Raw genomic sequence first — 15,775 nt, forward strand, 5'->3', positions numbered from 1 at the left:
CCTCAAAATTGCACTAGAATTATGGCTAGGGATGGATTCTCCCAAAGTTTTAGTCCGTGTTCGTTCACTTACTGCAAAATCTTGTTAACGGCTTGCTGTTGAAAAGGGTCTTGTTAAATGGGATTGTGGCATGATTTTTTTTTTCAAATCAGATCATATTAATTCCGCTTTTAATCACTGCATACATTTAAATTCCTGCAAAAAAAAACAACTTAAAATATTAGCGCTCAAAAAAAGTAAAATTCCATGTTTAACTTGGAAAAATGCAGCAGGGTTGGGGGTTTGGATACTTTCGTAAGCCACTACATCAGAGAACTTTTACCAAATGCACCTTTGAGCCAATAGTTGTCGCTTCAGAGTTCTCCATATACTTGTCTGTGCCTTTAAATGCTATGAATGTGCAAGAATCTCCAGGCCATGGCCTTTCTCCATGGAATCTGAAGGTCAATGAAATTCACCAGCTCAATCCTGCTTTCCCCGGCAGTATCGGTGAGTGCAGTCAGGAGACCCCATCCATATAAGATGGTGGGATGGTCATGATGGAATATATGAGTTTGGCTGACCTTAACTGAAGGGTATTAAACACGATGTTCATGTTCTTCCCTATGTTTTGTTTGCTTTTCTCCTAGAGTTCAAAGTATAGAACAATATGCAACGGTCTCACAAGAAAAGTTGTTTTAAAAGAATGTATATTTTCGAAGGTTCATAGTTTTGCATCGTCTCCGGTCTCCTCTCAGACCTTGATGAAACTTTCCTGAGCAATCGCTATGTGTGATGCAGTCATTAATTGTGGAAGTCTTACATGCTCATAAGTACAGGAGAGCAAAACTGAAGAAAACGTGAAAAATAGGGATCTCGGTATAACATTTATGACTGTAATATTTTCTTGTTTTTACCAGATTTTCACCAACGTCCAGAGGCTTGGAAGATCATTTATGGACCTTCACTTAGCTGGAAATATGTTATTTAGAACATGGAAGGCCGAAATTTACTGTTCAGATGATGCAAAAATTGGCATTTGTATGAAATTTGATGTCAATGGCATCGATAGCTTGGAAGGCCAAGGAACTCTTACCAGTCTCCTTCCAGATATCTGCAGAACAATGGAGAGCCTGCTAGCAGAGTGGCTGGAATTTATGAACAAGAAGAGGTCAGAGCTTTACTACCTGAATTATTACACAGCAGAACAGTTGGTTTTCCTGAGCGAACAGTTTCAGAGAAGAGATATCAGTGAGGAGGCGCTTGTAATGTTGTCTTTTATTAAGCCCGAGTGTCAGAAGATTGACACAACCAACTCCTGTTACACTGGATCTTGTACTGGGAACCGACCAAACAGGATGACTTTTGCACGGATGTTTTCAAGCTGTAAAAGTGTATTGGAGAAGCTAAGGCTGGTGTGGGATCATTCTATGACATATACGAATGCCCTATTTCCGGGATGCTTAGATTTAGGTACTCTGGGTAGGTGCTTGGACTCTTTAGCAAAGCAAAATGCTAAACGGGTTTCGCGCAAGTTTCATCCTAGTTTGCATGAAGGTCGTCCCAATTTAGTGTTATGTCCCTCATCCCAGATCTTGTCCTGTGTGCTGTCAATTTATATGCACAGCGTGAAAGAACCTTTGCCGTCTTATGATGAAGTTTTGCTTTGTACACCTCAGACTTCATTTGAAGAAGTTGCCTTATTTTTCCGGAGGTGTCTAACACCAGGTTACAATGGTAAGAAGATTTACAGTCTAATCTATGCAGATGAACTGAACTATGATACGGCATACAAATCTGAGCAGCTCTTCCAGCAGCTGCAGGCCCGAAATAATGATGACTACTACCTAGTGATCATATGTAACTCTGATCGAGAACATTACTACATCCCCTCTGTCTTCAGCCAGCACAAAGTGCACATGATTCCTCAGAATCCCCTCGAAGAGCTGCAGCGTTACCTACGCAATCATTTTACTGTCCATCCCGCAGCCGTTTCAGCTGCTCACATATTTCAGAATGGACTTGGTGCTGGTATTGTGTCATCCAAACGTGCAGGAGTGGGTAAGTAGGATCTGGATTATATTTTAAGCCCTTATAATGGACCCCTTATTGTTCCCACAACATAGCAACAAAATGGTAAAAATAACCCCATTGCTCCCCACAAAACAATACCCACTCTTTTGTCCCCATAATAGTTAGAGCTACCACCTTTTTTCTTGAAAAAACATTACAATTCAGTAATGTCACACTGAGGGTAGCAACAGAGGTCTATCTGGCCTGTAAAGTCAGCTGCTATAACAGAGCGGATAGAATGCCATAGAGATATGGCTTCCATGATATGGCTTGAACATGGGTGTCAATTGTTTCTCTTCCCTGAGAATGCGGAAAAAATTGAAAATGCAGCTGTGATGTCATGGTGATCACAGGGTTCCCTTTGGGACTGGGGCCCTGAGCAGTTTTTCAGCCCACCCCATTATTAGCCCTTGTTTTAGCAGCCAGCTCAAAATTTATTATTATTATTTATTTATATTGCACCATTAATTCCATGGTGCTGTACATGAGAAATGGGTTACGTACAGAGTTGTAAATTTGTTTACTGTAAACGATATCTATAATGACAGACTGGTACAGAGGGGAGAGGACCCTGTGCTTGCGGACTTACATTCTATGGGATAATGGGGAAGAGACAGAAGGTCGGGGGTGCGGCAGCTGTGGTGATGGTGAGGTGGCAGCACTGCTGATGGTGAGGCGGCAGCTCGGGTGGTGGTGAGGCGGCAGCTCGGGTGGTGGTGAGGCGGCAGCTCGGATGGTGGTGAGGCGGCAGCTCGGGTGGTGGTGAGGCGGCAGCTCAGGTGGTGGTGAGGCTGCAGAATGGTTATTGTAGGCTTTCCTATAGAGATGGGTTTTCAGGTTCCGTCTGAAGGATCCGAGAGTGGTGGATAATCGGACGTGTTGAGGCGTGGAATTCCAGAAGATAGGGGATATTCGGGAGAAGTCTTCGAGGCGGTTGTGTGAGGAACGAATAAGTGTGGAGGAGAGTAGGAGGTCTTGGGAGGATTGAAGATTACGTTAGGGAAGATATTGGGAGACTAGTTCAGAGATATAGGGAGGGGACAGGTTGTGGATGGCTTTGTAGATCAGTGTTTATCTCTACTTATACCTTGCAAAATTATTAATGCCTTATCACAGCTGTGAATTAAAAATCTTTCCAATGAATTCTAGTGATACCTGTGTTCTATGAAAGAAATGATAAGTAATGGTTTGACAACAACTTTCCATTTGTTCCAGGAAAATCTCTGTATGTGAAAAGGCTTTACCAAAAGCTTAAGTCAGACTTCAAGACTAAAAGACCAGTTCTTAAAACAATCCGGCTAATCAACCCAGAAGTGGATGAAAATAAAGTTTTGAAAACCTTGCTGCTTTTTCTTGATGAAAAGCAGAAGAATTGCCCAATAATATTCCATATTGATATTACATCTTCTGTAAGTAGATACCTTCAACATCATTGTCCTCCATGTCTAATGCTACCACTTAAAGTCACCTACAAAAGGACTCAGTACAACTCCATGTCAAATATAATGAATCTTTATTCTAAATCTGGAAATATATTTTGTAGAATTTGTAACCTTTCGTGTTATTCTTATTCTGCAGGTGAACAAGGGCATTTCAGAATTCCTGTTCAAGCTTTTTGTCCTGCAATATCTGATGGATTCAGAGGGAAGAATATGGAAGCGCCTGCCGAGTCATCTGTACATTGTTGAGATTTTAGAATCTGCAAGCACAACGTTCACAAAACAGTTGCAATCTGTAAGAAGTCACCATTGATTTACCAAGTGTTGGTTGCCTTATGGCTTAAAATATCAGATTAGAAAAAAAAACAGCAGTTTTCTTACAGAAATGAAGACACTGTTGTCATGGGCTTTTTGAGATATTGTAGCTCCTAACGAAGTATTGATGTTTTGGGAAGAAAGTAGGCAAGGTTTTCACACAATATAAAAAGACAAAAAAATACTATATATAATCTAAAAAGACAAAAACAAAAATATCAAAAGATATAATCTAAGGATAATAACGGCTAGAAACATACAAGTTTTAAAAGTTTTAATTGAAAGTTTTAAAAGGATAAAAACAAACAAGGTATCTTGATTAATTATGTTTTGGGAAAAAAGGAGTCAAGGTTTTTCTGTACCACCCAATTAAGTGCCACCAATGTCTTTTTGATTACTTTCTTTGGATCAGACAACTGACTTACGGAGGATTGAGAGATATAATAGGTTAACACTCAACCAGTAAGTGAATAGATATAGTTTACTTCAGTGCCAAACAAAGACAAAATAATAAAAAATATCATGTAGAGATATATAAAGGCAAAAAGACTTATAATTTCAAGAGATCTAAAAATATAAATAGACTAAAATATGCAAGATGTCAAAAGCAAACTGATGTCGATAACAAATCTAGAAAGATAAAAGCATACAAGATATCAAACGATAACATCTAAATATCTAAAAACGCAAAAATACTATGTATTAAAAGATATACAAAGACATACAGGATATGATGCTATTATACAAAAGTTAAAAAAAACACAATATCAAAAGCTATCATTTAAAGATCTAAAAAGACAAAAATGACTATAAAGGGGTATCATCTAAAGATATAAAATGCAAAAACAGAAATATCAAAATATATAATATAAAGATAATAAAGGCTAAAGGCATAAGAGTTTTAAAGGTTTTAATTGAAACCTTTAAAAGGACAAAAAAAAAACAAGATATCCAGAGATATCATTTTAATCCCATATGACGTACTATCCCGTCGAGGTGGGGTGGGCCTGTATGCCCACCGACGGGATAGTACATCATAGCGATCAGCCGCGCTCACGGGAGGGGGGGGCGCGGCCGGGTGTCAGCTGACTATCGCAGCTGACATCCGGCACTGTGTGCCAAGAGCGGTCACGGAGCGGCACATTAACCCCCGATACACTACGATCAAACATGATCGCAGCGATTTGGCGGTACAGGGAAGGATCGTGCTGGGAGGGGGCTCCCTGCGTGCTTCCCTGAGACGATCGGTACAAGGCTATGTGCTCACCTTGTACTGACTGTCTCCTCCCTGCAGGCCCCGGATCCAAAATGGCAGCGGGGCTACTTCCGGGTCCTGCAGGGAGGTGCCTTACCAAGTGCCTGCTCAGAGCAGGTGCTGGTAAGCCAGGAGCAGGGCACGTCAGATCGCTGATCTGACACAGTGCTCTGCAAAGTGTCAGATCAGCGATCTGTCACTATACAGTGATGTCCCCCCTGGGACAAAGTAAAAAAAATAAAATAAAAATAAAATAACAATGTTTTCATGTGTGTCAGAATCGTCCGGATCCGTTGAAGCGTTCCAGTGTTATAACCTCATAAAGGGACAGTGGTCAGAATTGTAAAAATTGGCTTGGTCATTAACGTGCAAACCACCCTTGTGGCTTAAGGGGTTAAAGATATTTAAAGACAAAAACATAGCATATATCAAAATATATCCTCCAAAAATTTAAAAAGGCAAAAAACAAGATATCATTTAATGATCTAAAAAGACAAAAAATACTATATAACAAAGACACCATATATAAATATAAAAAAGTAAAGCAAAAGTCATCATCTCAAGATAGGAAAAACAAAAACCTACAAGATATCAAACAGCATTTACTTATATACAAAGAATAAATTAACAAGATGCAAAGAAACCAACTTAGCTTCTATGATGATTTCCTTTTGAGCTCAGCTCTACGTCTTATCCTGCCTTATACATCCATGGTGATCCTATCTTGTTTTTTGTGCTTTTATGCCCTGGTAATTATGAGACCTCAAATTCCTAATTCTCCTATCAGTTATGACTGTGCCTGGCACTGTAGTTTAGTCAAATCCCTGTTGTCACGGCTCCCAAGTAATACTGCTGTGGGGAGAGCTGCACAACGCAGCAAGGGAGCTGAGCAACATGTCGGGAACTAACCAGGTAACAACCAGGACCTGAACCATGTGACAGAGTAGGAGGTAGTCGGGGGCTGAGCCAGACGCCGGGGTGCAGAGGAGAGATAAACACAGGAGCGTAGTCAAACAAGCTAAGATCTGAACCAGGAGATCACGAGGTACCAAAAGGGTGAGACTGGATTGTCAGAAGTGAAGCCAAAGATCAGAAATCCAGAAGAACAAACAAACAGAGTAACACACGGAGAGCAAGGAAAACAATTGCAAACCGGGCACATATTCCAGGGGTCAGGTGCACAGACTAGAATGAAAGTACAGCTGACAGGGAATCCTAGTCTGGAGTGAGTATAAATACCCCTCCCAGATCGAAAGGGAGGCCAGCAAAATTAACCCTGAGAGAGCAGGACATTAACCATGTCCTAACCATGACACCTGTCTCCTTTCATTAGTATCATATTACTATCTTACCGCTTGTAATGACAGGTTTTTAGTGCTTTGTTAGTACTTCCAGTCTTAATGCTGTTTTGTGTGTATTTTACTTCTTACCTAATATATTTATTTCTGCACTTAGGCTCATCAAGTGATACAGTACAATCTAATTGACTACTTTCCCAAAATATCATGTTGTTCACCAAAAGAAGTACTGAGAAAGTACACCGAAGATGTGGCAGATGACTGTGGGGATCCAGGAATGGATGTGAAGGAATTCCGTAGTGAATGTTTCCAGAGACCATACCAGTATTTAATACGTTTTAGAGAAGGGCAGAATCTTGATACATTTTCTTACGATAATGGCAGTGTGGAGGGGAATCCAGCAAAATGTCTCCAGATATTCCTTATGTATTGTGGAATTATCGATCCTTCTTGGTCTGAACTCAGAAACTTTGCCTGGTTTTTAAATGTCCAACTTAAAGATTGTGAATCTTCAGTGTTTTGTAACTTTGAGTTTGTTGGAGATACATTGCAAGGATTCAAACGTTTTGTGGTCGACTTTATGATAATCATGGCAAAAGACTTTGCAACTCCATCGTTGGAGATTGCAGATCAAAGTCCAGGAAGACAATCCATTGACATTCGTGAGCTTAAAGAAAGAGACCTGGCTCCCTTTTTATTGCGTAAAAGGTGGGAATCTGAATCACATCCCTATATCTTCTTTAATAATGATCGCATATCCATGACATTTATTGGATTCCACTTGAAACCAAACAATGCCGGAGGTGTAGATGCCGTCAATCCCAGAGATAATACTATAATTAAACAGAATGTAATGACCATGCAGCTATATACAGGGTTGACACTTCAAAGAGTGCCATTCAATATTGACTTCGACAAACTGCCCAGAGATGAGAAAATCAGTAGATTATCCATGGTCCTAGGAATTGAATGGCCATTTGATCCTGATGAAACATATGAGCTTACTATGGACAACATTCTCAAAATTTTGGCCATTAAGATGAGATTTCGATGTGGGATTCCTGTTGTCATCATGGGAGAAACTGGTTGTGGAAAAACACGGCTAATTAAGTTCTTATGCCATTTATGCAAAGGACTTGTTGATACAGAAAATATGAAGCTTGTAAAGGTCCATGGAGGTACCACAGCTGAGATGATTTCCCAAAAAATATTAGAGGCTCAGAATATTGCAATCGTTAACAAAGACGATGGATGTGATACTGTGTTGTTTTTTGATGAAGCCAATACAACTGAGGCAATCAGTAGCATCAAAGAAGCGCTGTGTGATCGCACTGTAGATGGGGAGCCATTACTAGAGAATTCTGGATTACACATAATTGCAGCCTGTAACCCCTATCGGAAGCACACTGAAGAAATGATCAAACGCTTAGAATCTGCCGGTCTGGGTTACAGAGTAACCGCAGATGAGACCAAGGAAAGACTCGGGTCCATTCCATTAAGACAGCTTGTTTACCGCGTGCACGCTTTGCCTCCCAGCATGATGCCACTTGTATGGGACTTTGGACAACTGAATAATGAAACGGAGAAGAAATATATACAACAAATTGTTCAGCGTTTAGCAAAAGAGATTAAGCTCTTGACTAGTGATGTCCAGTTGTTAACGGATGTGCTCTCCACTTCTCAAACTTACATGAGATTGAATAAGGACGAATGCAGCTTTGTCAGCTTGAGAGATGTTGAGCGTTGTGTGGAGGTCTTTAAGTGGTTCTATAACCAGCAAGAAAAGCTGCTGACATATCAGAAAAACATGGTAAAGGGTAAAAGAAACACCACTTCAATTAAAGATAGAGTAGCCTGGTCTCTTGTACTGGCCACTGGTGTGTGCTATCATGCATCTTTGGAAACTAAAGACTTATATAGAGAGGATATATCTGAACACTTCAACCAGCCATATGATGACCCAGATGCTATTTTACATGAAATAAGTGCAATTCAAGATCTCTTTTTGTCAGGTGTACAATTAAGAGACACCATTGCAAGAAACCTTGCTTTGAAGGAAAACTTATTTATGATGGTCATCTGCATTGAACTTAAAATCCCACTATTTCTTGTTGGAAAACCTGGAAGCTCGAAATCACTTGCAAAGACAATTGTTGCCGATGCCATGCAGGGTCAGGCAGCCCATACAGATCTGTATAAAGACATGAAACAGATCCACTTGGTATCTTTTCAGTGTAGCCCCCACTCAACACCAGAAGGCATAATTGGCACATTTAAGCACTGCGCCCGATTCCAGGAAGGGAAAAATTTAAAAGAGTATGTGTCTGTGGTCGTACTTGATGAGATAGGTCTTGCTGAAGACTCTGCAAAAATGCCTTTAAAGACACTTCATCCCTTGCTGGAAGATGGTTGCATTGATGATGAACCATTGCCACACAAAAAGGTTGGATTCATTGGTATCTCCAACTGGGCGCTAGATCCTGCAAAAATGAACAGAGGAATCTTTGTATCTCGTGGTGATCCCGACAAGGATGAACTCGTTGAAAGTGCATATGGAATCTGTTCTTCTGATAAACTGATTCTTAAGAAAGTCTCTAACCATTTCAGATACTTTGCAGAAGCTTATCAGCAAGTTTGCATGACTCAAAAAAAGCAGAAAAAAGAATTTTTTGGATTACGTGACTTTTACAGTCTGATAAAAATGGTATTTGCTTTTACCAAACAGTCTCACGAAGGCTTGACGGAGCGTGAAATGGCTCGGGCTGTCCTCCGGAATTTCAGTGGGAAAGATGATTTGAAAGCTTTGGATATTTTTATAGGAGATGAAAATAATCATCTGAGTGAAGCCTACAATACAATTGATCTGGTGATGGAAAATATTAAAAGTGATAGTGAAGACTGCGAGTCTCGTTACCTCTTAATCTTGACCAAAAATTATGCAGCACTACAGATACTACAGCAGGCATTGATTAATGAGAACCAGTCACCTGAAATCATATTTGGCTCCAGCTTCCCAAAAGACCAAGAGTACACTCAGATTTGCCGAAATATCAATCGTGTTAAGATCTGTATGGAAACTGGTCAGATGGTCATTCTCCTCAATCTGCAAAATTTGTATGAAAGCCTTTATGATGCATTGAACCAATATTACGTTTACCTAGCCGGCCAAAAGTATGTAGACTTGGGCCTTGGTACTCATCGTGTAAAATGCAGAGTTCATCCAAAATTCAGACTGATAGTCATCGAAGAAAAAGATGTTGTGTACAAAGACTTTCCTATCCCACTGATCAACAGACTGGAAAAACATTATCTGGATATGAGCACATATTTGAAAAAAGAACAAAAGGCCATTGTTAAAGAGCTTGAGGCTTGGGTAAAAGAATTCACCAGTCCCAACGTAAACCATCTCCTGATAAAAGATCATAAATACAGCCCGTCTGATGTTTTTATTGGCTACCACACCGACACATGTGCCTCTGTCGTTCTTCAAGTATTTGAAAATATGGATCAAGCACAATCTGATCCCCAAGATATAAAAAATGTCAAGAGGAGGGCAAAAATTGTTTTGCTTTACTGTGCTACACCGGATGCTGTCATCAGGTTAGGCAACCAAGAATATATTGACGAGTACTTCAAGAAACAACATCACGGCTCCATATTAGACTTCCTTTCTTCACACACAACTTCTGTCTACGACAATCATGCCATTTTCACTGAGGTAATCTATGTTTTATTTTCTTTATTAGTTTACCGTTTTGTTTTAACTAGCATTGTCTGCTTACTATGTTGTAATTTACAAGATTTATTCCCATCAACAAAACAATGGGTGATAACTTGTAGATGGTCAGAGGTATGACAATTGGGACTCTCTCATTGATTTTGAGAAAGGGGCCCAGAATGGAGTAGTGGTCACATATACTGTAGGAACTCCTGGTCAACTAATTCTCTATGAAACTACCGGATATAGCTGATAACCTCTAGAGAACTAACAGGGCATTTCAGAATCCCGTTCTTGGGATTAGTAGGTGTCCCAGTATTTGTACCCCCGCCAATCTGCAAGTTATCTATCTTTGAAAAGATTATAGCTTTTAATGATGGAAATAACTTTTTAAAGGGAATTTGTCAGCAGGTTTTTATATCCCAAAGTAACGTCATCACAGTACAGTACGTGTAATGATGGTTACTTCCATATCTTTCTATTATAAGTTTGCGTCTCCGTGTAATCTAGCTGTAAATTCTTATGCAAACGAGCTCACAAGTGCAGTGACTAGGTGTTCTTTTGCCTCTCTGTCTTTCTCCTGCCAGTGATTGACAGGTCACATTTCCCTGTGACCTCCTTCTCCAACCAACATCTCGCGCAGGTGCCATCATTCCCAGGGCCAGCTCTTGCACAGTAATGTCCTGATGACATTATGGAAGCCAGACTATCCATGTGCACATGCACCGCTTCCAGGAATGACAGGGTCTGTTCAAGATATCCGTCTCCATGACCTGCTCCATCTACCTGAGATGTTTCATAATCGCTGTCACTCTCCAGGTCAACACTCGTACAGATGGATAGTCTGGCTCACCCAACGTCAGGACATTATTACACAAGCCCCCTGAGAATGAAGCCACTTGTGTGAGATGTCGGTCGGAGGAGCAGGTTACAGAGAATTCACCTTTCAATCACTGGCAGGAGGTTGGTGGTGGGCAGGGAAAGACAGAGAGGCCGGAGAGCTATAAATGCAGCCAACCCCCTGCCCTTTTTCTGATAGATTACAAGAAAATTGAAAGATGGACGTATAACATAAAGGTATGGAAGTAATCATCATTATGGGTACTTGATTGTGATGACGTTACTTAGTGGTCTAAAAACCTGCAGATAGATTTCCCTTAAGCAATTAGGATTGCAAATATTTCAGGATGAGGCCACAAGTAGCAATGACCTTTTAACTAAGCTACTATCAAATTACGGCAAGCATTCAATGGCTTATAATTTTGCTAGTTTTGGATTATTTGTGCTTGCGTGTTTGGCTTTTGACAACTACGGTATTTCCATTCCATTTCAATTATTTTCCTTTTTTAAAAATCTAGTCCTGACATTTGAAGACGTTGTCCAACCCTTTCTCAATTTGAGTGTTTGGCCATGATAAAATAAAAACACTTACCGTATATACTCGAGTATAAGCCGAGATTTTCAGCCCACTTTTTTGGGCTGAAATTGCCCCTCTCGGCTTATACTCGAGTCATACCGGGGGGGAGCGGGGGCTGTCTAAAAATACTCACCTAGTCAAGGCGCGGTCCCTGCTTCCCCGGCGCCGGCAGCAGCAGCTTCAGCTTCTTCCTTTACTCAGCGGTCACATGGTCCCGCTCATTACAGTAAATGAATATTCGGCTCCACCTCCCATAGGGGTGGAGCCGCCTATTCATTACTGTAATCAGCGGTACCATGTGACCGCTGAGTACAGGATGAAGCGCTGCGGCGTCGGGGGAAGCAGGATCTACACAGCGGCAGGACCAGGTGAGTATACGGGGAGGGGAGCGCAGCGCTGCGCGATAGTCACCTGCTCCTCGTTCCGGGCGCCGCTCTTTCTCCAGCACTGACGCTGAGGTCAGAGGGCGCGGTGACGTGGTCAGTGCGCGCCCTCTGCTGAACGTCAGTGCTGGAGACAGATCGGCGCCGGAACGAGGAGCAGGTGACTATTGAAAGTGCGGGGGCCTGAGCGACGGAGAGGTGAGTATGTGATTTATTTTTTTTATCGCAGCAAATGGGGCAAGTGTCTGTATGGAGCATCTATGGGGCCATAACGTTCCTGCAGCACTATATGGGGCCATAACATTCCTGGAGCACTATATGGGGCCATAACATTCCTGCAGCACTATATGGGGCCATAACATTCCTGCAGCACTATATGGGGCCATAACATTCCTGCTGCACTATATGGGGCCATAACGTTCCTGCAGCACTATATGGGGCCATAACATTCCTGCAGCACTATATGGGGCCATAACATTCCTGCAGCACTATATGGGGCCATAACGTTCCTGCAGCACTATATGGGACCATAACGTTCCTGCAGCACTATATGGGGCCATAACATTCCTGCTGCACTATATGGGGCCATAACATTCCTGCAGCACTATATGGGGCCATAACGTTCCTGCAGCACTATATGGGGCCATAACGTTCCTGCAGCACTATATGGGACCATAACGTTCCTGCAGCACTATATGGGGCCATAACATTCCTGCAGCACTATATGGGGGCCATAACGTTCCTGCAGCACTATATGCGGGCCATAACGTTCCTGCAGCACTATATGGGGCCATAACATTCCTGCAGCACTATATGGGGCCATAACGTTCCTGCTGCACTATATGGGGCCATAACATTCCTGCTGCACTATATGGGGCCATAACATTCCTGCAGCACTATATGGGGCCATAACATTCCTGCAGCACTATATGGGGCCATAACATTCCTGCAGCACTATATGGGGCCATAACATTCCTGCAGCACTATATGGGGCCATAACATTCCTGCAGCACTATATGGGGCCATAACATTCCTGCAGCACTATATGGGGCCATAACGTTCCTGCAGCACTATATGGGGGCCATAACGTTCCTGCAGCACTATATGGGGGCCATAACGTTCCTGCAGCACTATATGGGGGCCATAACGTTCCTGCAGCACTATATGGGGGCCATAACATTCCTGCAGCACTATATGGGGGCCATAACGTTCCTGCAGCACTATATGGGGGCCATAACGTTCCTGCAGCACTATATGGGGGCCATAACGTTCCTGCAGCACTATATGGGGCCATAACATTCCTGCAGCACTATATGGGGTCATAACATTCCTGCAGCACTATATGGGGCCATAACATTCCTGCAGCACTATATGGGGCCATAACGTTTCTGCAGCACTATATGGGGCCATAACGTTTCTGCAGCACTATATAGGGGCATAATGTTTGTGCAGCACTATAATGGGCAAGTGTCTGTATGGGGCCATAATTAACGTTTGTAGGGCACTACGGCATATGGGGCAAGTGTCTGTATGGAGCATCTTATAGGGCCATAACGTTTGTGCAGCACTATAAGGGGCAAATATCTTTATAGAGCATCTTATGGGGCCATAATCAGCATTTGTGCAGCATTATATTGGGCAAATGTGTCTATGGAGCATCTTATGGGGCCTTTATTAACCTTTATGCAGGATTATATGAGGCATATTTTAATATGGAGCATCTTATGGGGCTCCTGATTCAATATGGATATTCAAAGACACTTAACCTACTGATGTCTCAATTAATTTTACTTTTATTGGTATCTATTATTACTTTTGACATTTACCGGTAGCTGCTGCATTTTCCACCCTAGGCTTATACTCGAGTCAATAAGTTTTCCCAGTTTTTTGTGGCAAAATTAGGGGGGTCGGCTTATACTCGGGTCGGCTTATACTCGAGTATATACCGTATACTCACCTCCTTCACCAGCACCATTCCAGCGGTGCTGGCACTCGCGTTCCCAGGGCTCATCAGGGGTTAGGACCTGTGAGTCCGGCTCCCAGTCAGCGCTGGCGTTACTGTCCCCACCTTCAGACGTATACGTAATTAAAAGGAAGGGAGAGCTGCGGCTGGCCACTCAATTCCTGTTAATTACTTATACGTCTGAAGGCGGGGACCGTGACACCAGCACCGACTGGGAGCTGGACTCGCAGGTCCTAACCTCAGATGAGCCCTATGAAAGCGAGTTCCAACATTGCTAAAATGGCGCTGGCACCAGAGGTGAGTATAAGCTTTTTTTATTTTAATGGAGCCAAATGTAGGGAACGAGAAGGGGTTGTCCAAGTAGTGGACAACTCCTGTAAACAAAATTAAGACATGATTTAAAGTGTAACTCTTTCTGTTTTAGATAACAACATTTTCACGCCTTCTTACCTCTGCTGACAAAAAGATTTTAGAAGCCGAGTTGCAAAAAGATATCAGCAACATTGAAATTTTATCCCTTCAGCAGTTTGACACCGAATTCTCATTCTTGAAAAAAATTCGGTAAGTTGTGACATAATTTGATAATTGTTCCTTTGTGTTACTAAGAGCTCAATATTTTTCTTAATCTCAAGCTTGCTCAGCTGCTTTAAAGGTAATCTGTCACCAAGTTTTCACTATGAAATCCGAGAGCAGCATGATGTAAGGACAGAGACTAGTGATGAGCGAGTGTACTCGTTGCTCGGGTGACCTCCGGGTATTTGTTAGTGTTCGGAGATTTAGTTTTCATCAGGGCAGCTGAATGATTTACAGCTATTAGCCAGGCTGAGTACATGTGGGGGTTGCCTGGTTGCTAGGGAATCCCCACATGTAATCAAGCTGGCTAATAGCTGTAAATCATGCTGCTGTGCTGATGAAAATTTGATCTCCGAGCAGTCATAAATACTCGGAGACCACCCGAGCGTGCTCGGGGAAAACCCGAGCAACGAGTACACTCGCTCATCACTATCAGAGACTTTTATTCCAGTGATGTGTCACTTCCTAGGCTCTATATTGGTGTTTCAATAAAATCAGTATTTTAACAGCAGGAGATTATCACTACAGGACTAGTTATCCCGTGCCTCCTAGTCAACTGCTCTGTGTAATGAAATAGTTTTCATTTTCATACTTATATACTTTTGATATTCTTATGGATATTTGGTTAGTTTCCTTTTGCCTAACACATGAAAATGTGTCTGGTTAGTCAGGTTGTAGGAGAGGGAACAGGTTCCGATTTGTACTGGTATCCTTTTTAAGCAATTCTAAGGGAGGGGAGAGATCACCATAAATAGCTGTGATATATCCTGATGTACCACTGCACTGTTGTCTCTTTTTTAATTTTGGTGCACTTATTACTGTATGTTTTCTTTGATTTAGGACTTTTCTAGAATCTTCATCTGGCAATGTAATACTGATTATACAAACTGATTTTGAAGAAGGTTCTCAGGGAGCAAATCTTGTGGCATCAGCGAAGTAAGTTAATAAAATACTTGTCACCAATAATAAAGATTTTGTAAAACGTTCTGGTGCTTCTGTATAGGAATTGTTACACCCCGCTGCCCTTTGTAAGCTTTTTTTTTTTCATTTGTTTATTTCATTAGTCCAGTATATTAGATTATTTTTTAGGTCCACCAAAAATATTATTGTGCTTGTGTATGAAATCTGAGCCTGCATTATTGCTAGCAGACGATGGCTATATTATTCAGCCATCATCTACCTTTAAAAGCAGCAAGTGGAGCTGACACGCACCCGATGATAGATTTTGGAATATGTTGCCAACTTAATCATTCCATGCCTAGAAGATTTGGTGCCAACTGTAAATATCATGAATGTCATACAAAATACTTGATATAGTTTTTAGAGATCTGTTCACACAAGTGTATAACATGGCCGAGTGCT

General features: G+C 41.7%; 1 protein-coding gene across 1 annotated transcript in view; it reads left to right on the plus strand.

Annotated features, from left to right (window-relative positions):
- Positions 1 to 15,775, plus strand: part of RNF213 (ring finger protein 213) — a 244,566-nt gene that overhangs the window by 147,679 nt on the left and 81,112 nt on the right. The window contains exons 25-30 of the mRNA XM_077266309.1: positions 900 to 2,040; positions 3,268 to 3,461; positions 3,631 to 3,786; positions 6,517 to 10,077; positions 14,265 to 14,401; positions 15,254 to 15,349. Coding sequence (XP_077122424.1) covers positions 900 to 2,040; positions 3,268 to 3,461; positions 3,631 to 3,786; positions 6,517 to 10,077; positions 14,265 to 14,401; positions 15,254 to 15,349 — 5,285 coding nt within the window. The remainder of the gene's footprint in view (positions 1 to 899; positions 2,041 to 3,267; positions 3,462 to 3,630; positions 3,787 to 6,516; positions 10,078 to 14,264; positions 14,402 to 15,253; positions 15,350 to 15,775) is intronic.

Source organism: Ranitomeya variabilis, chromosome 5, assembly GCF_051348905.1.
Source record: "Ranitomeya variabilis isolate aRanVar5 chromosome 5, aRanVar5.hap1, whole genome shotgun sequence".
Classification (NCBI taxonomy): Eukaryota; Metazoa; Chordata; class Amphibia; order Anura; family Dendrobatidae; genus Ranitomeya; species Ranitomeya variabilis.